Below are 26,605 nucleotides of genomic sequence, written 5' to 3'. Positions count from 1 at the left end.
TTGTTGGGATGAGCACTGGGTGTTATACACAGGGGATGAATCCCTGGATTCTACCCCTGATATCATTATTGCACTAAATGCTGCCTAACTTGAGTGTAAATTAAAAAAGAAAATTATAAAGCTTCAGGATCAGCTTCATGAGTCAGCAACCTGTACAGACAGTCCTCACTTGGTTTAGTGCTCTGCTGGCACAGTCTTGATACTCTTAATAATTTTGATCAAAGGGCCTACGTTTTCACTTTGCACTGGACCCTACCAGTTATGTAGCCTGTCCAGTAAAGACTTTCTTTTTAAGATTTTTTTTTAAGTTAATTTATTGAGAGAGAGAAAGAAAGAGAACGAATGAATCTGAAGCAGATGCGGGGCTCACACTGCCGAACTGTGAGATCATGACTTGGGCTGAAATCAAGAGTTGGGTGCTTAACTGGCCAAGCCACCCAGGTGCCCCCTGTAAAGAGTTTTTAAAAGAAGCATTTAAAGGGAAGTATCCCTCATCCTTACACCACCTAATCCTGCTCCCTGTGAGCAACCACCATCAACAATTTAGTTTATCTGCTTGGAGACTTTTTGGACTGCATATGTAAGTGCATGTACGTCATTCTTGAGTTTTTTTAAAACTGCTAATAAGTGTGCAAAGTCAGTGTGTATTTTCTTGAAAAAACCTCATAATCTGGGGGAGCCTGGGTGGCTTAGTCGGTTAAGTGTCTGACTTCGGCTCAGGTCTTGATCTCACAGTTTGATCTTACGGTTTGTGGGTCCAAGCCCTGCATTGGGCTCTGTGCTGACAGCTCAGAGCCTGGAGCCTGCTTCGGATTCTGTGTCTCCCTCTCTCTCTCTGTCCCTCCCCCACTTGTGCACGTTCTCGCTCTCTCTCTCTCAAAAGTAAACAAACTGGGCGCCTGGGTGGCTCAGTCGGCTAAGTAGTCGTCTTCAACTCAGGTCATGATCTCACAGTTAGTGAGTTCGAGCCCCGCGTCAGGCTCTGCGCTGATAGCTTGGAGCCTGGAGCCTGTTTCGGATTCTGTGTCTCCCTGTCTCTCTGTTCCTCCCCTGCTCGCACTCGGTCTCTTTATCAAAAATAAATAAAGATTAAAAAAAAATTAAGCATTAAAAATTTTTTTGAAAGAGGAACGCCTGGGTGGCTCAGTCAGTTATGGTTCCTCCTTCAGCTGAGGTCATGATCTCACAGTTTGTGAGTTTGCGTCCCAGGTCGGGTGCTGTGTTGACAGCTCGGAGCCTGGAACCTGCTTCGGATTCTGTCCCCCCCCCCCCCCCCCCCCCCCCCCGCCCCTCTCCCACTTGAGCTCTCTTTCAAAAATAAAATAAAAAAAATAATAAACCTCATAACCTAGAGTGCTACAAACTTAAACTTTAAAGGAGCTGCAAAACCAGCAGTAGGAAGGTGGTACTGAACTCCAGTTTTAGATTTTTGCATTGGGTTGTTTTTTTCTAAAAAGCATGCTTAAAGCTTTAGGGAAACAGCTTAAGTTTCAAGAGTGTTAAGATCTCTATCTCTGATGATATTTCATTTTCTAAAATCTAGTAAAATAAACCATAAGCCCACCACAGGCAAGTCAGGAATGAAAATAAAGTTTCATCATCAGCTAGGCTCAGTTGAACAAGGGATCACTAGTTGGTATATAGGCTTATTTGGGAGCTTTATTTAGTTACAAAGTAGTCAGATTTCTTGGTGGAAGGGAAAGGAGTCTTAGGAATGGTTAGGGAGAGTGGGTGGGGAGGTGGGTGAGCCCTGGCCTGCTCAGCAGCTCCTGTGCCGCATGCCTGGTGTGAGGGGCCACAGGGAACGGACTCCTGTGTCGTCCTCTGACCCTGGACAGGTGGTATCCTGTCCGTTTTGCACACGGTGCAGCTGTGGCCGGGAGGGCTTCTCTAAGGTTACAAATAATATATGGTGGAACCAGGGCCCAAAATTCTTTTTTTTTTTTTAATGTTTATTTTTTACTGTTGGGGAGAGCGTGCACATGCGTGTGAGCGCGAGTGGGGGAGGCAGAGAATCGCAATCAGGCTCTGCGCCTCCGTTAGGGCAGAGACGCAGCAGGGGTGTGGAGGGACAGCCTTCTGACCTCTGTGCAGGTGAGACCCTGTGCAAGGCAGCGAGGGGAGGAGGGACTGGGTGGGGGCCGCCTCAGGCCAGGGCGGTTCTGAGAGAGCCTCGGTCAGGCTACTGGGGGGGCTGCCAGGCTACTGGGGGGGCTGCCGCAGGCTGGGTGGCCTGGGTCTAGTACCCCTTCCTGGTCAGCAGTGCTGGGCGTGGGCCCGTTGTCGCTGGGTGCCTCTGAATGTGCGGCAGCAGCAGCAGGAGGCTGTGGGTCAGCTCGGCCCCCGGCAGCGGGTTCTCCTGCAGGGCCATCTGAGCGGGGCACCCCCATGGTCACCACACATGCAGCCCTGCTCTGTCCTGACAGTACGAGTAGGCAAATGGACATGAGTGGCAAGTGAAAATTCATGCTGAGAAGATCCAGGTCGGTCTGAGGACCTGGCCGGCGCGGCTCACGGCTGCTGCTTACTGCGTCGTTGGCTGTGTTTGTGTGCCTGGATTGCCTGATATCAGGCAAAGATTTCTTCCCTTACGTGTTACACTTTTCCCCCTGCAGTTCGTTCTCCCATTTCCAAAAACATAAGTGCACATTTCAGAGCAGCGTTTCTAACCTGCGTTTTTCCCCTAGCGGTGGCCCGGAGACTGAAACTGCCCCGAGTGGACTCTCTCGGGCCTTGCCGGGGCAGGCAGCAGAGGACCCGGGGAAGGATCGGGTAGCACCCTGCAGTCTGCCATTGGCTAAAGTGGGGTGAGCGCTGGTCTCGCTTTCCTTCCGGCCCAGGGTTCAGGTCTGTCAGCTTCTCAAAACGTCTCTAGGTCTTTGGGAATGGTGAACAGCAGTGGCCAAACCAAAAGCGTTGGTTAAGAAGGATACACTGAACGCAAAGTAGGAAGGCTTTGCTTTGATCCTTCAAAGTTGTATGACAGCAAGGCTGCAGGACGGGGGAGGAGCCAACGGTGGGATGGAAGCAGCACCAGCTTCCCCGCTGCACGTGCAGTGCGGCTCTGCTGTGGACCCGCCGTGGGACCCTGAATACGTTTAGGCGTCTTCCTCTGGAAGATGCACAGGTTTGGTTTCGCGTGGTGTTTTTTCCTGCTGTGAAAGCATGTCTGGCACAGAGCAGGAGTTCACATGGTTTTTGAATGAACAAATGAGTAAGAGCATTCTGGAGGCGGGGTGGGGAGACGCACTTGGGGCAGCTCCCCTGCTCCTCGCCTGTGCCCCCTGGAACCGCTTTCAGGCGCAGTGTTGGGTTTTGCTTCTTTGAGAAATGTTTGAACGGCACCAGATTAGAGGATGTCTCTGAGCGCAAAGTCGGCGTGCTCCTGACTGACGCCTGCCCGGTCCTTTCTCCTCACTGTCACATGCCGTGTGCTTTTCAGGAGGTGGAATCTGCAGCAGCAGAAATGCCTTCCAGTCCCGCGGAAGGTAGGAGGTGCCGCAGGACTTCCTGGGGCTACTGGGCACTTGCAGCCACAGAGTGATTCTTCCTCTCTGCCTGCTGAGCTGTAGAAGCTGCCAGCCTGAAAAGATGGTGTCGGGAGGGTTGCTTCCTTCTGGAGGTTCTGAGGAAGGACCTGTTCTGTGCCTCTCTCTTAGCTTCTGCTTCCTTGGCTTGTCTGCACCTCGCTGCGGTTTCTGCCTCTCTGTGCGTGTGGCCTTCTCCGTGGGTCTCTGTCCACATTTCCCTCATCCTGTAAGGACACGGTTACCGGGTTAGGGGCCGAACAGAGGTAGATTGAACGGTGGTCGTAGGAGAGTGGAAAGGAGTTACTAGTTGAAGGGACTGTGGCACCTAGGACTTGGGGGAGCGTATCCATGTTCCTAAACACGGAACATAGAAATGTGGATTCCGGTTGATCTGCACAGCAAATGATGGGACGTTGAGGATGATTATTTTGTGCACGTGCTGAAATCACATTCTCTTAGCTTTAAAGTTACTAGAGAACGTGCCACCACTGCCCCCCCCCCATGCCTCGTCACGCCCACCGTGTCTCGCATACGCACCAGATGGTGGTGGTTTCTGATACTCGAATACAGTTAAGGGTCACTTGAATCTGATGGTGGAGTTGGTTCTTTGGGAAGTGGGTTCTCTGCAAAGCAGCTGTTGGCGGTTCAGGGTGCGATGTTGATTGAGAAGAACCCGCGGGGTCCGTGCCTGTAGAAAGGAAGGAGACACTGGGCTGCCTTGTAGGCCCAGCCCAGCCTTGGCCAACCCCGTGGGGAGGCTGGCAGCTAGAATAGCCCTTGAGAGTTGCCCCAGAACGAACCAAATGACCAGACCTGCACAGTCTCCTCAGTTGTCGGATGTAGACCAGTCTCGGGCAAGGGGCAGCGCCCTGTGGCTGAGGGGGTCCGTCAAGAGGCGCCCGCACATGGCACTCCCGGTGGCCTGCAGCTCATCCTTCGCTGGGGGTGTCTGGGTGGGGCGTCCGTGTCTGCCACAGCTGGACGGTCGTTTTCCTAGAAAACTTGATTGATTTGATGTTACTTATCGGTTGTCTTTCTGAAGAAATGTAGGGTAAGCCCGTTCCCCATTCTCTGTGACTCCCCTCAGCCACCATCCCTGCTCCCGCCCACTGCACGTATGACGTGTGTGTGGCAGGTGCATAAGCAGTTAGTGTGTGCAGTAAGCTTCCCCCACCCCCGATGAAACATACCGATTTCCTTAAACTTAATGTGATTTCACGTGGTGTCTATGCTAACCTGCGATTTTCTTGGTGTGGTTGAGACTTCTGGGTTTTCTTTAGCTATACATATTTTCGAAAAATTACCAGTGGCGTAAAGGTACTTAGAACAGTAGCTCATTCTCAAAATTTTGGAACCTGTTTCATGTGAATTTAAAATTCTTGATTCACTTAATCCTATCTTCCTTTTTCCCCTCTTTGGATTTGTCCTGCTTCGATGATTTGCAGGACTTCTGAAGGCATCTGTGGTCCAACTGGACTGGTCAGAGCAGAGTGTAACTGCTGGAAAGCCAGAGTTGGACGCAGACCGTTGCTGCTGCGGGCCTCCCCGTTGGGGCCAGAAGCGCCCTTTGGGTGGTTGTGAGTTGTCGCCAGAGGGTATGTCGTGACCAGGAGCCTGGCTCTGGAGTTAGCTTCGCTTGCTTCCGGATCCCGACTCTTCCTCTTTCTTGATGTTTGGAGAAACTAAGTTTCTGTTCTAAGTTCCCGTTTCGTCATCTGTTCAAAGGGAATAATGACGGTGTCTACCTCATGGGTCGATGGGATGCAAAGAACGAGCATGTCGAACGCTTGGGTGGTAAAGAGCCCGTAAGCAAGCTGCTTCTGCTGTGCTGGGAGAAAACAACGTGTATGTCGTAAGGAGGGAAGTCCCTTTCTTCACTAATTCCAGACCTAGGTGACGGAGCGAGAGCCATCCTCGCAGACTGCCGGTGGAAGGAAATGTTCTTAACCAGTAAAGGGTGTCTGCAGAAAACCTGCAGAGAACATTGGTTTTAATGAGGAAGTGTGGAAACACTTCCTGTATCATCAGGTTCCGGACAGAGGACACTCCTCTTCCCTGCCCCGCCGAGGTGAGGGCGGCCCCACAACCAGAGAGCGGCATTGACCTGCCTAAGGACTGCACCGCTAGAAACACAAAACTTCTCCTTCGTACAGAGAACCTAGCAGAGCCTGTGGCCTAGGTTCTAGGAATAAATCTGTGTGTGGAACATGAAAACTCACTTGAGAGATCTGGGAGGACACCCCAAGAAATGGAGAGATGGTCCTCGTTCATAACTAGGAAGGAACCTCAGTAGCGTAAACGCTGCGGGTCTGTTTTTGAGTTGATCTGTATGTTCAGTGCGTTTCCAGTGAAAACCCCGGCAGGGTTTCTCACCGAAGGTGGTGGCCGATCCTAAAATTGTAAGACAGAGCCAAGGGCCATGCATAGGGAGGACCCTCGTGAGGAAGACTCCCGGTACCTCACGCGAGAGTCTGGCAGTTAAGAGCGGGTGGTGTCGCCTGGGGAGGAGTGTGTGCAGCACAGCAGAGGGCCCCAGGCAGACGTGCGGTTCTGGGGGACTTTGCTGCGGGAAGGAAGTGCCAGCACCCACGGGGTGGAGGGCTGATCCTGCAGAGGCGCTGGCCCTTTCCGTACAGAAAAACGTGCAGTCGGGTGCCTGCCTCCCTGGTCCTAGGTGTGGGTAACTGGGAGATGGAGCAAGGACGTGAACGTTTCAGTAGGTTTTACGAGGCTGTACTGTGGTGACAGAACCCCCGAGTTCTCAGTGGCCGAAGCACCAGACGGTCCTCCCTGGCTCACGTCACACGTTGGCGGCTGCGAGTCGGTCGCCACGGTCTTCTCATTCTGAGACCCGGGCTGAGGCTGTCGCGTTTGGGACACGTTCTTCCTGTGATACCGGAAGAGGCCGAGCCTAATCACACCATCACGTTTGAAGCCGCCTGGACGTGGTGTGTGTCACACCGGGGTCACGGGGAGCAGCGCAGGGCGCGTACTCGGCCCACGTCCGGGGAGGCACTGCCAGTCCTTCCCACGGCGACGGTAGGGCCTTGCTGTGTAACGGGACGTGGAAGGGAAGGGCTAGTTGGGAGCATGATTCAGGTTGCCACAACATGAGAAGAAAAACTGGAGTGCTTTTAGAAGAAAATACAGATGGGCGTCTTTCTGACCTTGAGGTAGGGAAAGGTGTCTAAGGGCAGGTGTTCTCAAACTGAAGTACAATTGCGGGCGGCTGACTGGCTCAGTCTCTAGAGCAGGCAGCTCTTGATCTCCGGGTCACGAGTTCAAGCCCTACATTGGGCCTAGAGGTTACTTAAGAAAAAACGTGCATTTGTCCCCTGGGGAACTGGGTAAAATGCAAATTCTGATTCAGCGGGTCTGAGTAAGATCTGACCTATAAAGTCCGCCACCACAGTGACTCTCTCCCCTCTTAAGTCCTGTTCTCCATTGTTCTCGTAGTAAAGATCTCACACCCTTGGGTGGGGGGTGGGTCCTTCTGTTTTAGTCAGCCCTTCCTTTGAGTTTTAGGCCCCCTGCCTCTTTCCCAGCACCTTCACGTTGGGGCGCTAGTTAGCCTTGTGGGAGGCCCGGGTGGTGTCGACTCTGTTGTGGAAGCTGAATCCAGCCCGAATGCTTCGTCTGTGTCTCCCCCAAAGACATAAGGGCACAAAGGGGGTTTTGCTGTAACATGATAGGTTACACAGTGGTGACTCAAGTACGGAGCGAGGAGGTGTAGGAGGTTGGTGATGGAGAGAGAGCACGGAAGATTGAAATTAATTGGTGTGAGATTATTTCAGGAAGGAATGGCAACATCGAAGAAAAGATGCAGTTGAACGTGAGTGCATACGTGTGCAGTTCTCCTGCAGGACGAGGCCAGCCAGCTCACGTTCAAACACACGTCCTGTGGAGGGTTGGAATCCGAGGCGGAGAGGTCAGGGCAGGAGGATTGATTTGTCGGTAGTGACTTCTGCATAAATTACACAGACCTTTGACCTTGTCAGTGAGGGGTTGAAACATGAATGTTCCAGGATCTCCAACACACCTCCGGGCCAAAATCACTCCAGCAGCTCCGGTTCTTTGGTTAGATAACACCTGGAAGAGGCATCTGGAGAAGATTGCTCTAATTTATTACACATTTCTAGAGATTACAATCCCTTTTTTCCAGAGTTGTCTTATTTCGTATTCACTTGACTGGAATACTTACTGCTAACCCCCAAATGAAATACTTCACGAGCGAGAACTTGGCCAGAATCTGTAAGAAAAGCATTACCACCAACTTCATATTTATTTTTAAATGTTTATTTATTCTTTTGAGAGATTGCAAGCAGGGGAGGGGCAGAGAGAGAGGGGGACAGAGGATCCAAAGCGGGCTCTGTGCTGTGGGGCTTGACTCAGAAACCGCGAGATCATGACCTGAGCCGAAGTCGGATGCTCAACTGAATGAGCCAGCCCGCCCTAACCAACTTCATGTTTAACGGGAGTCATTTGAAAGTTGACTTTTGTGTTCAGTGTTTGGATACTGGGCTGGTTTTGTGTATATGCTTTTCTCAGCTGTGAGCGTATGTTCCTGGGGTATATGTGAGGGTGTATTTCTGCTACTTTTTGTATTTACATTTCCCTTTGTAATAATATTAATGACTTGAGTATGTCAGTGAAATTTTAAAGAGTTTTGACCCATATAGAGCTCTACAGATCATCATTTCAGTCTGTTTTTTGAGAAGGGTTTTAATTAGTGTAAATTCCAATCCAAACTCTGTCACCTTTGTGTCCTACTTTGCTGGGTATTTTATTTTATTTTTTGAAACTGTATTATTATTATTTTATTGTTAAGGAATCCACTTCTGTGACTGTCCTGAAGCCCGGGCTGGGTGAACAGTGATGAGTCCTGGAGGTAACCCTCAAGTCTGGACTTTGTGGTCATAGGTGCTGTCCTCTCTACTTTGCTGCTTGAGGCAGATAGCAACCCGAGACCACAGGCAGGTTGGGACCTGTGCAGGTCGCTGGGTATATTAAGTATATTTTCGAGAACATTGCATTGTTAATATTGCCCGGTCTTTAAATTATTTATATTTTGGGTCTTGACAGATGTCATTGATGTAGGGAGAATTCTATAGATCAACAGTCCTATTAATGCCACTGTACTTGGCCTCTAAGCGTAGTGGGGCTTCTCAGCATGTTTCCCAGATTCAGGGATGCCTCAAAGTACACTTAAAGTCAGTAGCTTTTCTTTACTTTTTTTAAGTTATTTATTTTGAGAGAGAGAAAGAGTGAGAACGTGAGCAGGGGAAGGGGAGGAGCAGGGGCAGAGAGAGGGAGAGAAAGAATCCCAAGCAGGCTCCACGCTGTCAACGCAGAGCCCGATGCGGGGCTCCATCTCAAGAACCATGAGATTGGGACCTGAACCGAAATCAAGAGTCACACCCTTGACCGACTGAGCCACCCAGGTGCCCCCAGATTGGTAGCGTTTCTAAATTGGTTAGCAGCTGTGCTTGACCCCAGCAGATGTTTAAGTACGGGTGCCTCTCCATTGTCTTGACCCTCCACTTGGGGGCCCTGGAGGATGCCCTCTGAGCACCACGCTCTGCCTTCCCGTGTAGGAGAGCCGCTGGGCAGTTGAGTTCACTCCTGGTGGTGGCTCTGCCATTAGTATCCTGTTGTCAGATGCCTGTTTGATCCACTAAAGAGCAGCTTGGTGGTTTTGTCAATGGAAATAAACCCAGGATCATTTCAGTGGCTGTCAACACCTCCTTGACACTCAGGTGCCGGCTTTGCTGCTGTGCCTGTAATAGGCGTTGGCGGATAATTGGTATGCGTTGATGCAGGCATCCACCCTCCCTCCGTATATGTAATCCCAGATGAGGATCGAGGCGTGCCCAGGGGAAAGGGGGGAAATCTGTAAGCTTCGGATACCATGTAAAAAGGAGTACTGATTGATTTACTACGTAGAACTATAATTTTTGCAGATTATTTAAAGGAAAGTAAAGGAGAAAGAAATACTTAATGATCTTATTCCTAAATGGTATCTTCAGTTTAACTTGTCGACTCTAGGAAATTTAGGATACAAGGCCCCTAAGATGATCTGTGTCTAACTTATGACTTGGCCGTTAGGGAATATGTTAATTCTTTCTGCTTAGAAGGTCATATTTCCCAAAGTGTGTTCTGAGGAACACAAAAGAGGTCTATAATTAAATAAGTATGGAAAATGCTATCTACTGTGTCTCCTTTCTGGAGGTTCCAGATGCACATTACCATATTAAAAGTTCTAAGATGTCCTAAAATAAACAAGCCTACTTTTGTTTCAGCCCTGGAGCTTCCCTAGTTTCTGCAAAAGGAAGAATTTCCACAGCAAAAGTAATAAAATTTTATGTCACCCAGAATACACACTTTGGGGAAACAGTAGCGGGTTATACTTTAAATGATGATACTGTTCATTTCAATAGCTTCCTAGGGGCTGTAAGTTATCCTACGAGTCACAGCTACAGACTTGATGTAATCTTTGAAGCATGTAATTCAATGGGTGAAAAATACATGTGCTTCGAACCTATTCTGAGTTCTCAGATGTGCATCTTTTTGCAAAATCAAATGGAGAATTTTATTCTGATCCTTCAGAATTTCTAACTAGTAGGATATGAATCAGATAATCCACACAAAATTTTTATACTGAATTGGGTATCTCTTACTGACAAATACCAAACTCTTACCACAGTATCGCTCATTACCTAATTTCATTTTGGAGAACTGTAATATGTATTACTTACAGCTTTCTATAGTAATTAAAAAAAATTGACCCACTGTCTTACCAGTCAGCTGCAGAATTTCAGGCCATTTTCCCCCCACCTATCGAAACTCAGAAGACAGATCACTTTGTAATTTTGAGGCCAGTAGTTGAAAGCTGTAGCATTTTTATGCACAGACATTTGACAAGCGAAGGTATCACTTTGACATACACTTTAATACGCCATGATGTGTAATATTTTATTTGGTAAAATGTTTTATCCTTGACTAAGTGGTTTTCATCATGTTAGAGCCTTTTGCATTTTAAAAATTCTAAAACTCTGCTTGTTCACATTTTTTTTGTTTGTTTGTTTGTTTCTAAATAAACCTGCTTAGTGTTTTTGAAATTTTTGATTTCCTAGAGGGAGGTCAGTTTAGTTTCTCCTTATGGGAGGTTTTGCATTTCTAAAAATTAGTTTCATTACTTTCCAACAATTTTTCTGAAAGCTTTTAGGATTTCCTAATGAGCTTTATTTTGATCTTTGGATTTTGTCTGGTAGCTGCTCTGTCCTTCGCAGGAGGACTGCCTTTCAGGTGTCTGCTCACACGTTTACCGCCTCCCCTGACCCACGTGGCTTTCTGCTTGGCTTTTCATTCTGTCAGCTGCCCGATGTGAAGTTGTCCCCTTCTAGGGAAAAATGGCATTTCTTTAAGTCTTCAACATGGACTTTTTTGAAGGCATAAAAACTGCCATTTTGTAGCGCTGCTAACGAATTCTGATGTCTAATAGATCCAGATGAATTATAAACCCCTCACTGGTTATTGTAATGTGATAACCTGCAAAGAGATTTCAATCGGGGAAGATCAGGCCAGCTTTTCAAGCCAGAAATGTTAGCATTTGAGTATGAATCATCAGATAACTGCCCCGGAGTTAAAGTTAGAAAGAAAACAATGTTACTTTGCATAAGCAGTTTATCTCCCTCTGGTTAGGCCAGTTAAAACTCAGAACTCAGAGGCTGATCTGGACTTTGAGTTCTGTCAGCATTTGACAATGGCACACCAGCAGGGGAGAATTTATCCAGGTTGCACTGAAAACTCTTCTCTTTAATTTAGTCTCATTACACACGTGCTCTCGTTCCCATTTGTTTTTGCTTTAGTGGAAGTCTGTCTGGTACTTCTGATTCTCTGTAGAACGAGTGCTTCCACCTGTTTATTCTCATTATCTAGTTTGTCTCCTTTTTTATTTTTAAAAAAATTTTATTATTTTTTAATATTTATTTTTTAATTTTAATTTTATTTTTTTTAACGTTTACTTATTTTTGAGACAGAGAGAGAGAGAGAGAGCATGAACAGGGGAGGGTCACAGAAAGAGGGAGACACAGAATCTGAAACAGGCTCCAGGCTCTGAGCTTGTCAGCACAGAGCCCGACGCGGGGCTCGAACCCATGGACCGCGAGATCATGACCTGAGCCGAAGTCGGAGCTTAACCGACTGAGCCACCCAGGCGCCCCATAATGTTTATTTTTGAAAGAGAGAGCAAGTGTGGGAAGAGCAGAGAGAGAGGGAGACACAGAAGGCGAAGCAGACTCCAGGCTCTGAGCTGTCAGCACAGAGCCCGACGCGGGGCTCGAACCCACATGAGATCATGACCAGAGCTGAAGTTGAACGCTTAACCGACTGAGCCACCCTATCCTTTTCTTATCTTTTCAACAGGGAGATTGATGTGGAAATGTTGGGGTTCAGAGCCGACGGTCAAGAAAGAATTCTTGAGATGTCTTCCTTGCAAATGGGTGGTTTTATTAAAGTATGGGGACAGGACCCATGGGCAGAAAGAGCTGCACTGGGGTTGTGATGGATGACTGATTATATACTTTTAAGTTGGGCGGGGGTGGGGGTGGGGTAGGGGTTAGAGGTAGGGGGAACAACGTAAGTCTCTAAGGAATTTGGAAGCAAGGTCTCCAGGACCTTGAGGGGGCTACCTGCTGTTAAGAAATATTTATTACTTTCCAGAAAAACCTTAGTCATGAGACCCTTCAGATGTGTATCAGTGGGCCATAGGCTTGGAGGATGATTGCTAACATTTTTTTTTGAGGGGGGGGCGGTGGAGATAAAGGAAGTTTCCAGAGGAACTTTTATATATTAAAGTAGACTTACAGGATCCTGGAGGTTGGGAGAATGTTAAGCTAAGATTGCCTTTTGCCCTTGGCAAAGTGTTGTCACCATTGAGGTATTTGAGCTCCTCAAGGAAGGCCACTCTTTGTCAATGGGCTGTAAAGCTGTAAGGAAATTTATTTTTTTTCCTTTTGCCTTTGTTTCCTACATCAGAGATCAACCAGGTCTGTTCCTTGTCTGCAATTTAGTAAGATATTTGCTAGTTCCTGTTTCTGTCAAATAAGTCTTGTCTATAAGAACAATCCTGTATTCATGAAAAGAATTCATTTTAATTGTCAGTGGAGAGAATATACATTAATGAGTTCATTTCTGATAACCTGGCTGGTAAAAATGGAATTTAATCTTTATGCAGTTCTTCTTTGCGTAGAAAGCACTCACGTCCCATGCTAGTTTTAGGGATTATGTTATCTTAAAAAGAAAGCTAGTTTATTTCTTGGGACTTGACACATTTGTAGATGGGGAAGAGGCTCAGGTCTCATGGTATCGACGATAGTTTTTGGGTACAGAAGCTAAACGGTTTTGTGTGATCAACTTCCAGCCTGTCGTTTCTTCACTTGTCAGAGTTCCAGTTGAGACTGTAGATTTTCGATGCGTTTCCTTCTCTGGCCGTAGATTCGCTCTGGAGGCATCTACCTGCTAAAGAAAATGAGCAATATCTTGTGTTCCAAATCGATGCACCGAGACCAGAAAGTAACAGGCAAGGACTATGTGTATGCATATGGCTGCCTCGTTACACGTGTGTGCGCGCTCAGATCTGCCAGGCGGGTGTTCAGGATCGTGGTGAAAAGTAGTAGAACGGAATCTGAAAGTCCGAGTCTTGGTAGTTTAAACATCTGCTTTCTTTGTTCTGTTTTCTTCTATTTATGTTTTTTACGTCCTTTCCCCTTCCCCTTAAAGGCTTTTGTGTGTGTGTGTGAAAATTGTATTTGACACCCAGTTTGAGGAATTAGGAATTAAGAATTAGGAAAAGACAGTTTTGGGTAATTTAGACCCTTGAATACTGAGCGCTTTGTCAGATTTGCTGTGAAGTGCGTAGTGAGGAAGACTAGTTAAAACGACGTAGTTAGCGTGAAGGCATAAATTGTAAAGTACCGAACTGGATCGGAGGGAGAGCGGGAGGCAGGGTGTTTCCCTGGGAAGCAGTACAGGCTGATAACCCAAGGATGAAGAGCAGAGCCAACCGACTTAGGGTGGTAAGTACGGAGGGAGGAAACCGGGAGGGCGTTGATTTTGTGTCACGGACAGCACGCACAGCGCCACACACACAAGAAGCCTCCAGGACGAGTGTGGGTCGTGGGAGAGTGCTCCGTGGGGCTCCTGGGTTAGAGGCGCTTCCGCCTGGGGGCCGAGAACTTGACCGGAGCTCCGTGTCTCCCCCCACAGGCTAGTGGTACGAATGTTGTTTGATTTCCCAAGGCTGTCTTTCAGAGTTCCTTCACCCGTTTGGATTGGGCAGTTGTTCGGTTTGGTGCAGTTTTGCCCACCTGCCGAGGCCTAAGCATTCTGCCAATTAGCATGTGGACCGTGTCGCAGGTTTGGTCTTGAAGAACCTTCAGCTCGTGAAGGAATCACATGCTGGAAGCAGTTGGAGAAGAGCATGGCTGCTCATCTTTGAAAGCCAGAGAGCGGGGAGGACAGTGAGTGCTCCGAGTGGCACCGGGAAGAGGGCAGTGTGGCCTTAAGTAATCAGGGACAGCTTCTGAGAGGGGAGGGGGCAGGAGTTGGCTCCATTGCCATGTAGGCGTTGGTGTTTCAGCAGCGGACTTGTCTTCTGAAACCTCCCTGAGCATGTTAGTCCCTTTTGTGGGGGTTGGTTTTTCTTTTGCAGTGTTTTAGTTCATCTGCCTCCAGGAGGCCACCTCACCTTACCAGAAGGCTGGTTTCAACAGACTTCAGAGCTGTTGCCTATCAAGAGGCCCACGTTTTGCCCCTGGAAGCAGTCTTTAGGGCTGTTGACACCCACGACTGCTGTTCCCCCTCCTCCCTGGGCGTGCTCCCGCCCCCCACCCACCTTGCGTGGGCGAGGTCATGAGACTTGGTCTGACTGATGCGGTGGAGGGCTCACTTGCAGGAGGGAGTTTCCAAAGTGCTGGGACATCCTTTGGCACAGGTGTTCTTTTTCCCTGGCTCCGGGACTAGCAGGGTTCAGGGTTGGCCGTACCGTCATCTCAGGTCCCCCAGAGTAGTTGTGCCGTGATCATGCCGAGCGTCCCGGCCAGTCTGGATGGCCATGGGGCAGGAGCAGGACCTAAAGCTTGTGTTAGGCTACTGTGATTTGGGGGTTGTTTGTTTCTGCAGCGTAATCCATCCTATTTTGACTCAATAACCTTTCTTCCCGAATTTCGAACCTTGGCCTCCTTCTTGGTTGTTCTCAGCTTTCTTTCTGCTTTGAGAGCTTCATGGTTCTTGCTGTTCTTTATACAGTTTGACGTTGTCCTCCAACTTTCCATGATGACCTTCTACTTGCAATGACATTTGACCTGGTAAAACTTGAGACCTATCAAACACAAAGGCAGAAGTTTTCCGTTTTCCTTCAACGGTCCCTCTGGCACATTGTGCTGTCTCGGAATGGCTGTGCTTAGCATTCTGTCTTCTGGGTATGAGGAGGACCGTCTTGTCCAGTCTGCAGGTACATAGGGAGAGTACGTGGATTCTGTTGAAAAGAGCCAATGACTTTGTGTTTAGTCCAACATAATTCATTTGCTGGAGAGAATCAAGCCAGTATTGTTCAGTAGAACTTCCGCAGTGATAGAAATGTCCTATGTATGCACAGTAGCCACTAGCTACTAGCTACCTGTGGCTTTTGAGCTCTTGAAATGTGGCTAGTGTGGCTGATTTTTTTTTTTTTTTTTTCTTGAGAGAGCATGCACGTGCATGTACAGGTAGGGGAGGGGGAGAGGGAGAGAGTAAGCAGGCTCCACACTCAGCGTGGAGCCTGACACAGCGTGCTGTCCCCTGACCATGAGATCATGACCTGAGCCGAAATCAAGAGGTGGACCCTTAACCCACTGAGCCACCCAGGTGCCCCTGGCGTGGCTGAATTTAAATTAAAATATAAATAGTCACATTTGACTGGTGGCTGCCATATTGGACCCTAGAACAGCACCGAGAAGATGTAATGTTGGGTGAAAAATGCAGAATACAGAAGAAGCCTGTATTATTATTTAACATGTTAAAATCATAAAACATTTTAAGTTCTTTACAGAGGGAGAAAACACTGATGATAACCACATGAAAATACTAACAGTGAGTTATATTTTGATGGAGAAATTGTGGGTGGGTGTCCCTCTCTTTTCATGTTTCGTAAGAACTTTAACAAACTTTTGTCACGAAAGTAGCTTTCGAAAGTGTGATCCACTTGAGCAGAAAAGCAGAAGTTTTGGAGAGTAAAAAGAGTGAGTCTTTTGGTTGAACAGATTTCCCTCCAAAAGATCTGCACTTCCCACTGCCCCGGAAGCGTGAGTCAGAACTGTTGGCTGGTGCTCTTTATGATCAGTTGTGCTGGAATGCAAGCGAATCGAGAACATTCCACACGTGGTAGGTATGTACCATATCAGAGATGATGCTTTAAACATTTTTTTAAAAAAAATATTTATTTAGTTTTGAGAGCGAGCAAGCATGAGTGTGAGTGGGAGAGGGGCAGAGAGAGAGAGAGAGAGAAGGAGACACAGAATCTGAAGCAGGCTCCAGACTCTGAGCTGTCACCACCACAGAGCCCGATGTGGGGCTCGAACCTACAAACCTTGAGGCCGTGACCTAAGCTGAAGTCGGACGCTAAACCCACTGAGCCACCCAGACGCCCCAGAGATGGTGCTTTTGAAATAATTTTTATGTGTTCTCGGCAAATCTAAAACTATATGCACTTTATTCCAAAAAAAGAAGGGAAACACTTTATTTTTTATTTACTTTATTAAAAAGATGTTTTTTAATGTTTATTATTTATTTTAGAGAGAGAGAGAGACAGAGCCAGAGCGTAAGCAGGGGAGGGGCAGAGGGAGGGAGACACAGAATCTGAAGCAGGCTCCAGGCTCCGAGCTGTCCGCGCAGAACCCCATGTGGGGCTCGAACTAACTAACTGAGAGCGTGACCTGAGCGGAAGTTGGATGCTTAACCAACTGAGCCACCCAGTTGCCCCAGAAACAGTTTAATAATTAAATTCAACTGGTCACTTGTCTGCTCTGCTTGAGCTCTACAGAAACTAAACCATAGACTGTCTGTTTCTTAGAGCTTGTAGGAAACACTGCTCCTGTGCCCCGGAGGACTCGCGGGGCACACTAATGGGGCTGTAATTTGAATTACTTCTAGGAATGTGTGTGGTATCATAAAAAGAGTACAGAAAGACAGCATTGTATTTCATGGAGCATTGTTACGTAAGGGGAGAGATTTTGGCAAAAAATCTTCAAAATGACCCTTCGTCCCACCACAAAAAAACCCTCGTTATTGAATTACTCATTTGAAATTTGTGGCCTTCCCATGTCTTAATTATTGAAGGAGTATTTATGTAATCACTTAAGTAGTAGGTCCATTTTCCTTTTTTCTTAGTGGACAGATCATTTGGGACTAATTGTATGACTGAAAACCTATAGACTTAGATAGTTAAAGAATTAAATGCTTTTATTTTTAAAATTCAGTCTGTTACTCTGGTCCCAGATCTAATCATAAACATCACAGGCCCCAGGGCCCTGAAGACCCATGGTGGCATAGGGACTCCTGGAGGTGTCACCAGAGTGAACGGGACTTGAAAGAGGTTCCCCGCCCCCAAGTCCAGCACGTTGACTTCTGGGCCCAGAGTAACGTTAGGCCCGGAGGCTTTGATCGATCCCCAAGCCTGCACAGAGTTGCCCCAGTCTTTGGGGGAAGATTTTCATTCACCACCAGGGCCATTTTTAATACCTCAGACTCTAAAAGGGCTAGAAATTTTACATTGGGCAGCAGAGCTCCTGTGGGTCGGTCCTTTTGGGGGCTGGTGGGCCTTCTCTGCGGAGACTGCTCTGCGGTGTGTGCCTCAAAACACGTAGAAAGCTGGACCGCAAAGGAGCCGTTGTATTTCTGGGGTCATCCTCTGCACTCTGCCACTCTGAGTTCTTTGAATTTGTAGCAGAGAACTAAGCTACTGGTTAACAAGAGGGAAGGCTTCGAAGTGACTAGAAGCTAGTTTCTTGTAAGTGACGGAGATTTCATAGTTTATTGTTTTTAAAATTTTTAAAAAATGTTTATTTATTTTTGAGAGAGAGTGAGAGAGAGTGCGAGTGGGGAAGGAGCAGACAGAGAGGGAGACACAGAATCCGAAACAGGCTCCAGGCTCTGAGCTCTCGGCACAGAGCCCGACGCGGGCCTCGAACTCACGGACCGCGAGATCATGACCTGAGCCTAAGTCGGACGCTTAACGGACTGAGCCACCCAGGCGCCCCTCATGCTTTATTGCTTTAAGGATAGTAAGGAAATCGAGTATTTTTTGTCTTAAAAGTGAAATAAATTTTCCACAAATACTATTCTTCATGGAATCCGATGAGTGAAGGCGCCTGTAGGTGTGAATGTAACAACTCGAGGGGGTGGTTGGTACATACCTGCCGTTTGTATGACACCGTAGGACATGCAAAGGCCACAAAATACACAGATGTCAGTCTCGTTTGCTCACTGAGCAGCGTCTTGAGGGACTGAGCTGCTGGGAGGGCAGGTGTGTATTACGGTTTTACAGGTGAGGAAACAGACCCCAGGAAGTTACAGGCACAAAACCGGCTAGTAAGTAGCGGAGGTGAGAGTGACTACAGAAAGCTCCGAGTGGTGGCTGCTGGGCTGTGCGCTCCCCACCTTTCCGTGCTGCCTTCAAGAACGGGACAAGAGGGGCGCCCGGGGGCTGCTGGTCAAGTGTCCTACTCTCTGTTCTGGTTCAGGTCATGATCCCAGCTGTGCCTGCTTGGGGATTCATTCTCTCTCTGTCTCTCCCTCCCTTCCCCTCTCCTCCTGCCCCTCTCCCCCACCACTCGTACTCTCTTTCTAAAAAATAAAAATTAAAAAAAAAAATTTAAAGCCATAAGTGGTAGAAACTTCATTTAATTGTAGCTATATGTATATTTTGAGTCCTTGGTGGAAACCATTTAAAATTTGATGTAAAAAAGAAAAAAGATATTCTAAAATAAGTATATTATTGTGAGACCTTATAAATTACCACCAAATGCAGCCCAGTCTTTAGGATGACTTGGGTCAGTCTTGCTTGGGAGACAGACACTCGCGATGGTCCAAGGGTCTTTTCTTCTCTGTGAACCTCTGGAGAATCAAATGTTGAAAAATGAAGCAAAACAAAAACCTTTTGAGTATAAACAGTGATACTTTTTCTTCAAAACTCTTTTGGAGATTTTGGTTATATTGAATGGAATTTAACTTCATACTGGCTAAATTTCACATTTGGAAGGAGTATAAAGTTGAATAGACAGTTTGAAATTGGGGTGTTTGCCAGCTGTGTTCTTGAACTTGCCAGGTGGACGTTCACGGGTTTTGCCTCCGCTTGTCAGGCCCCTCCCATCGTTTTGACCATGTGATAGATCCTACCCAAAATGAGTTTTAATTTAACAAAAATCATGAGCCAGCGTACCTAGGAGTCTCCTTTCCGTTCAGAACTGGAAATAGACTCTCTTTTGGTCCAGCCTTCACCCCTCTACTGAAGGCTTGCTGCTTAGGGAGAGGAAGCTTAGTTCTGGCCCAATCTTCTGTACCTGGCAGTTTGAGGCTCACAAGAAGGAGCACGGACACTCTTTGGCTCCAAGGACATTCAGACCTGCTATTACGGTGCAGGAAGAGCCATCGTGTACCGTTTCCGTCTCCGATCCCTCACTACCAGGATTCACTCAGAGGTGTTGCACACACAACTGCCAGGGCGTCTGGGGGCACCACACTTACGAGCCTGGGCTCTTTCTCTGTGGTTCTCTGCGGTCGGAACCATCAGGAATAAAAAAAAGATCATCACTGCTAGTGAGTCTAGGGATCTGGCCCATTATTTAAAAATTATATGGGGTGCCTGGGTGGCTCTGTCGGTTAAGCATCCAACGCTTGCTTGATTTCAGCCCGGGTCACGATCTCACGATTCTTGGGATCAAGCCCAGTGTTGGTGTTGGACTCTGTGCTGATAGTGCGGAGGCTTTTGGGATTCTCTCTCTCCCTCTCTCCCCCCTCCCCCACTCGTGCTCGCTCGCTCTCTCTCAAAATCAATAAATGTTAAAAATAAATAAAAGCCATATAGAATCAGCTATTGAACAAGTTCGAGGAAGAGTTCTGTTAGAGGTGAGAATGCAAGGGAAGGTTTTAACCAGTTTGGTGAGATCTTGGGAGGTCAGCGTGCTTTGCTTCATTTTGCATGTGTATACTTATTTTTTTTCTCACCCACTTCTTGAATCCTTGAACTTGGCTAAGGAAGGGTGAAATCTCTTAATGACAACAAACCTCTATGGTTGGTTTGAAACCATGTTCTTTTAAAGTGCGCATAATGGTGCCTGGGTGGCTCAGTGGGTTAAATGTCCGACTTCTGCTCAGGTCGTGCTCACGGTTTGGGAGTTCGAACCTGGCTTCGGGCTCTGTGCTGACAGCTCAGAGCCTGGGGCCTGCTTCAGATTCTGTGTGTGTGTGTGTGTGTGTGTCTGTTTGTGTCTGTCTGTCTCTCTCTCTGCCCCTCCCGGGGTCACGCTCTGTCTCTCTCTGAAAAATATTAAAAAAAATTTTTAAGGGTACATAACAACAACTAAAACAGCATTTCTCTCTGTCTTCACAGTGAACAAAGTCTGTCATGGCATGACTATTTAAGGCCTTAGTGCATTTAAATAATGAAAAAAAGCCTTACACTAAGTTGTTTTGTGTGAAACTAGTATTTTAAAGGTTCTGTTGCGAAGACAAGTGTGTCGATGTCATGAACGGCCTTCTTTGCACATCCCTACTCCCTGGGTCTGACATACATTCTAGGATTTGGTTTCCTGCGTTTTGTTCAGCATTTTTGCATCTGTGTTCATGCGGCGTATTAGTCCGTGGTTTTCCTTTCCTATAATGTGTTGGGTTTGGGGTCAGGATAATGCTGGCCTCATCATGTGATTTGGGAAGTGTTCTCCTTAATTTTCTGGAAGAGTGTGGATAGACACGGCATCACGTTTTCCTTAAATATCTGGCGAGATTCAGCTTTGAAGTCTTCTGGGCTGGGAGAGTCTTTTGTGGGAATGTTTTAAACTACAAATTCTGTCACTTTTCTAGATATGGGGCTACTTATTCTTTCTTTTTGAGTGAACTTTGGTGATTTGTGTTTTCAAGGAACTTGGTCAATTCATCTTTGTATAATTTATTGGTGTAAAGTTTTTCTGACATCCCCTTGTTATCCTTTTTAATCTATGGAACCTGTAGTGATCTCACCTCTCTCCTTCCTGATGGTGGTAATTTATGTCTTTTCTATTCAACAGTCTGGCTGGAGGCTTGTAAAGGACTTTGTCTAAAAGAATCAGCATTTGGTTTCATGGTGTTTCGTTTTCTGTTTCACTGGTTTCTGCTCTAATATTGCCTTTTTCTGCTCAGTTTGGTTTCATTTGCTTTCCTTTTCTAGTTTTTTTTTAATGTTTTTATTTATTTTTGAGAGAGAGAGAGAGCACGCGTGTGCGCACATGCCCACACATACTCGCAAGGGGGGGGGGGAGTGGCAGAGAGAAGGCTCTGCTTCAGAGAATCTGAAGCAGGTTCCAGGCTCTGAGCTGTCAGCACCGAGCCCGACACGGGGCTTGAACTCATGAACTGTGAGATCATGACCTGAGCTGAAGTTGCACACTAAACTGACTGAGCCACCCAGGCGCCCCATTCTTTTCCATTTCCTTAAGGTGAAAACTGGGGTCCTTGATTTGAGAGCTTTCCTACTACATGCTCTTGGTGTTATTAGTTTCCCCCTAAACTGCTCTAGCGGCATCCTAGAGATAGCACGTCTTGGGTTTTCATTTTCCTTTGGTTCAGAATACTTTCTAGTTTCTCCTTTAATTTCTTCTTTGCTCTGGTATGTAGAGTTATGTAATACGTTTCTGTTATTTATAATTTGGTTCCATGTGGTCAGAGAATACGTTTTCTGTGATTTCTTAGTCCTTTTAAAGTTTGTTGCAACCTTCTCTATGGCCCAGAATATAGTCTCATATCGAATTCGATGATAATACTGCCGAGTCTTTTATATCCTTACTGATTTTCTATTTACTCCTTTCAATGATTGAGAGAAAGGTTTTGAAATCAAGTATAATTGTGGATTTGTTTATTTTTCCTTGAAATTCTGTGAGTTTTTATTCACACATTTTGAAATTTTTTTTTTTTAATGTTTATTCACTTTTTGAGAGACAGAGACAGAGTGCAAGTGGGAGAGGGGCAGAGAGAGAGGGAGACACAGGATCCGAAGCAGGCTCCAGGCTCCCAGCTGTCAGCACAGAGCCCGATGTGGAGCTCAAACCCACCAACTTGGGCTCATGATCTGAGCTGGAAGTCGGACACTTAACCGACCAAGCCACCCACATGCTCCTATTCACGCATTTTGGAAGCTCTACTACTAGATATATAATAAATAGGACTGGTATATCCTTTTGATAAATTGACCCCTTTATCATTGTGAAATGACCTTTTTCTCTGTTAATACTCTTTGCTCTGAAATCTGTCCCATTATTGTAGACCCTCAACCTTGCTTTATGCTGGTGTTGGCATGATGTATCTTCTTCCATCCTTTTAACCTATTTGTGTCTTTATTTTTGATGTGGATATTTGTGTAAGCAGAGCATATATTTGGGTCTTGCAGTTTTAGAGTCCAATCTGACCATCTCTGCCTATTATTATTATTATTATTATTATTATTAAATGTTTGTTTATTTTGAGAGAGGGCACATGTGATCGCAGGGGAGATTCAGGGAGAGAGGGAGAGAGAATCCCAAGCAAGCTGTGCGCTGTTAGCACAGAGCCCATCACGGGGGCTCCACCTTAGGAACCGTGAGATCCTGAGCTGAGCCGAAATCAAGAGTCAGACACTCAGCTGACTGAGCCACCCACACAGCCACCTCTACCTTTTAATTGGTTGGTTAGACTGTTTACATGGATTATTATGAGCTCCTATCTTATCCCAATCTCTCCCAAGTGGCATTCTACCATTTCACGGAGTGTGACAGGAGCGCGTAGTGTGACAGGAGCGTGGGTAATCGTATCACATTTTCTCCGCTCCTCTTCCTGCTGTGTGGCCCTGGGTTTTGCTTATACATATGTTGTAAACCTCGCAACAGATAGTTACTATTTTTGTTTCAATCATTGAATTATCTTTTAAAGATGCTGAAGTAATAAGAATGTTTCTGGTGCCCTTTGTTCCTTTGAGTGGATCCACGTTTTGTTTTAGTGTCATTTTCCTTCTGCCCCAAGGACTGTCTTTATCATTTCTGATGTCTCTGCTGCTTTTGCATGTCTGGAGAAGTCTTTGTTTCCCCTTTGTTTTGGAAGATTTTTTGAGGAGTACAGAATTCTAAGTTGCTGACTTTTCCTTTCAGTCTTTTCAAGTCTTTTTTGCCCCCTTGTCTTCTCATTTGCCTGTTTCCAACAAGAAACCTGGTGTCCTCATTCTCTTTGCTCTGTTACACCTCATGTCTCTTCTCTGTCTGGTGTGAAGCATTCTTCCTCTGTCACTTGTTTGAAGGGGTTTGTTGCCACGTGCCTCGGTGTCATTTTCTTCATGTTTCTTGTGCTGGGAGTTCATTGAACTTGGATCTCTGTGTTTAGCTGTCATCCGTTTTGGAAGAACGTTGGCCATTATTTCTTCGGATATCTTTGTTGCCTTCTGTTTCTTCTCCAATTACACGTATGTTAGATTTCTTAAAATTGTCACGGAGCTCGCTGAGGCTGTGTTAATTTGTTCCTTTCTCTGTTTCATTTCGTATGGTTTCTTTTGTAGTTGAAGACTCTGTAATTGGGGCGCCTGGGTGGTTCAGCTGGTTGAGCATCCGACTCTTGATTTTTGGCTCAGGTCTCATGGTTCATGGGATCGAGCCCCACTGATAGTGCAGAGGCCGCTTGGGATTCTCTCTCTCTTTCCCTCTGCCCCCCCCCCCCCCCCCCCCCCAATAAATAAATAAACATTAAAAAAAAACCCTCTGTTATTTTTCCTTCTGAAATGGCTAATCTGTTATTAACCCCATCCTGTGTACTTTTCACCTCAGATACTGTCATTTTCATCTGTAGATGTTTGACTTGATATCTTCTGTTCTCTACTCATCCCCATATGGCGTTTTTCATAACTGCTTCAAGGGCCTTTTCTGCTGATTCTAACTTTTGTGTCAATTCTGAGTCGGTTTCAATTAATCTATCTCTTCATGTCTACTTCCTCTGTGTCTGTTTCTTTGCATGTCTGCTGATATTTTATTAGATGCCAGCCGTGGTAAATATTACTTTTTTTTTTAACTTTTTAAAAATGTTTATATTATTTTTGAGAGAGAGAGAGAGAGCAGGGGAGGGGCAGAGAGAGGGAGGGAGGGAGGGAAACAGAGTATTGGAAGCAGACTCTGTGCTGTTAGCGCGGAGCCCGATACGGGGCTTGAACCCATGAAGCCTGGGATCGTGACCTGAGCCGAAGGCAGACAGACGCTTAACCGACTGAGCCACCCAGGCGCCCGTAAATTTTACTTTCTTAGGTGCTGCATATTTTTGTGTTCCTATAAATTTCTTAACATTTGTTCTGGGGCTGAAGCGAAATTAGTTGGCAATGGTATGGTCCTTTGAGGTCTTGCTTTTAGGATGTGTTAGGCAGGTGCCATTCTGTCTAGAGTCAGTTCCTTCCCCCTCTCTAAGTCAGGAGCTTTCTGAGTGGCCAGTGTCCCTGAATCAGGAGGTTTTCCCGTCTGGCTGGTGGGAAGCAGGCACCGTCCCTCCCCTTGCTGAGCGTCAGGTCCTGTTTGGGATGATCCCTTCCTGTGCTTGGGCAGCTCCTCCCATGCACGCCCGGGTGCTGGACTCTCGAGGGTCTCCCTCTAGCAGTCTCTGGTGCCGTGTCCTGTGAGCCCAAGCTGCCTTCCATTCTTTCATCTGTTTCCTTCCACTGTTGCTAAAAGTCCCCCCTCTGTCTTGGTTGATCTTCATTGAATGAGTACCGGCTTGTCACCTTGCTTCAAGTGATGTCCCCAGAATTCCCTGTCGTGCTTAATTGCTGATCTGTCTGGCATCCTGAGTGCCAAACATATCAAAGAACTTATGAAAAATGTTTTGAGAGTCAGCTGGAAAATTTCAGCAGGTAAAAATTATAGAAAAAGTTTGCTTTAGTTTATCTAGTTTCCATAAATCAGAAAAGACAGTTTTGTAAAGAAAATTTTAGAAAGAAGAATATACATTAATGACAAATTAATAACTTAGTCCTGTGGTAGATTTAAACATTTTTCTTTATATTTTAAATTTTTTTAAATGTTTTATTTATTTTTGAAAGAGAGAAGGCAGGGAGGGAGTGGCAGAGAGAGAGGGAGACACGGAATCCAAAGCAGGCTCCAGCCTCTGAACTGTCAGCACAGAGCCTGACACGGGGCTCGAACCCATGAACTGTGAGATCATGACCTGAGCTGAAGTTGGACGCTTAACCGACTGAGCCACTCAGGCGCCCCTCTTTATATTTAGTGATTGTAAAACTCACTGTGTAGTTTTTCATGAAATGCAAGAAACAGGGACTTAAATCTTTGGGGAAGTCTTTTTGACTTGATGCTTTTACTAACCTCAAACATAATTTTTAAAAGTCACTTTTGGTAACCCTCATATTGTCTGCTAAAATTCACGCAAACGCTGAGCCAAGGAGATTTACCTGCCGTTGTGTTGGTTTTTATTTTCTGGCGAAATAAGTTCATCAGAACTCTAACATAGGAATGTTATGATTTGATAAGGCCACTGTTCGAATAGTTTGACATATGCACAGTAGGTTAACTTAGGGGAAAAGACTGTTAAGAGCATGGCATCTGTCGCACAAGTAAGCAAACCATCAGCCAAGGTGTGGTAGCGACACCAAATACAACGCTACAGCCTGGCGCGGCTCTGAGCCGGATCCACGGTTTACCTTAACTTCTGCGAAATAAGTAAGTGGTGAGCAGCTGTGCAAAGCTTTTAGCCATACGAAGCGATTGATTGTCTTTGTGAAACCTTCAATAAAAAGGACTCATTTTTGACCAGCGTCTGAACGAAATGACAATTCAGTTGCTTGTTTCTGTACGCTTAAAAATGAACTAGTGATTTGTTACCACACACAGCCTTCCAGCGTTACAGATGAGCAAAGTTTTACTAGCCTGGTCTCTTCAGATAGCAGGATACATGTCGTTGGGATTGAGCGTAAGCACAACAGTATAAAGTTCTGAGTTTTCCTTTCTTTTGAATGATATTAAGCTTCTAAGGGTTTGAAATGTCACTTGGCTTCAGATGTCAAAGATTACCGCAAAAAGAAATCAGTGTTCTAAGACACCAAATTTCAATAAACAGTTTTTTTGGATTTTTTGCTTCAAAAGGTCAGTAACTTAGTTTGTATCTGTATATAACGCGTGCCTTTCTTTTCTCTCTCGTTTCGTAGGTTCTGCCGGAGACTTCCATCTGGCCTCAATGTGAAAGTAAAGTAAACCACGTCTGTGTGTGTGTTGCTCCCAGGATGCTGATTCATTGGTCATGTCTGAAGAGGGAAATTCTGGTCTAGATGGCTGACAGCCCGCGAAAATAGATGCTTATCCTAGATGTCCGGCGTCTCTCCTTTTTACTGGAGTGAAAATCCCCTCCAGATACCAACAGAACGTCACCTGCAGAAAATGCCTCGCATTTTAAGGATGTCAGCAACCTAAATTCATGCGCCCAGTGTGCACAGTTGTCGTGGACGGTTTACCATCTGAGAGCTCCTCAGCCTCTTCTCCAGGCCCCGTACCTGTGTCTGAGATGTCTCTGCTCCATGCTCTGGGCCCAGTGCAGACCTGGCTGGGACAGGAGCTGGAGAAATGTGGCATCGACGCCATGATTTATACCCGGTATGTCCTCAGCCTCCTGCTGCACGACAGCTATGACTACGACCTACAGGAACAGGTACTTCCGTGTCTTACGTGTTTTGTGAACATGCGTGGTTGTGTCTGCAGGTTTGTGTGTTCTTTTCAGGGAGCGCTTTTACGCTCTGGAGCAGGCTGGCGGCCTGCCGCGGTCCGCAGACGTTGAACCTG

General features: G+C 46.4%; 1 protein-coding gene across 15 annotated transcripts in view; it reads left to right on the top strand.

Moving 5' to 3' along the window:
* The window catches only part of KIAA0232 (KIAA0232 ortholog), an 84,058-nt gene that overhangs the window by 6,940 nt on the left and 50,513 nt on the right, over window positions 1–26,605 (top strand). For 8 of the 15 annotated variants that reach the window (XR_007457705.1, XM_049630252.1, XM_049630247.1 and 5 more), the window contains exon 2: window positions 25,978–26,474. Coding sequence is in view for 8 of the 15 variants with exons in the window: in XM_049630252.1 (XP_049486209.1) it covers window positions 26,244–26,474 (231 nt within the window). In the remaining 7 variants the exon portion in view is untranslated. Of the gene's footprint in view, window positions 1–12,166; window positions 15,955–25,977; window positions 26,475–26,605 lie in introns of those variants that run through there. The other 7 variants (XM_049630261.1, XM_049630258.1, XM_049630259.1 and 4 more) reach the window with 4 other exon arrangements.

Source organism: Panthera uncia, chromosome B1 (assembly GCF_023721935.1).
Source record: "Panthera uncia isolate 11264 chromosome B1, Puncia_PCG_1.0, whole genome shotgun sequence".
NCBI lineage: Eukaryota > Metazoa > Chordata > Mammalia > Carnivora > Felidae > Panthera > Panthera uncia.
This window is presented reverse-complemented; position numbering and strand designations above follow the sequence as displayed.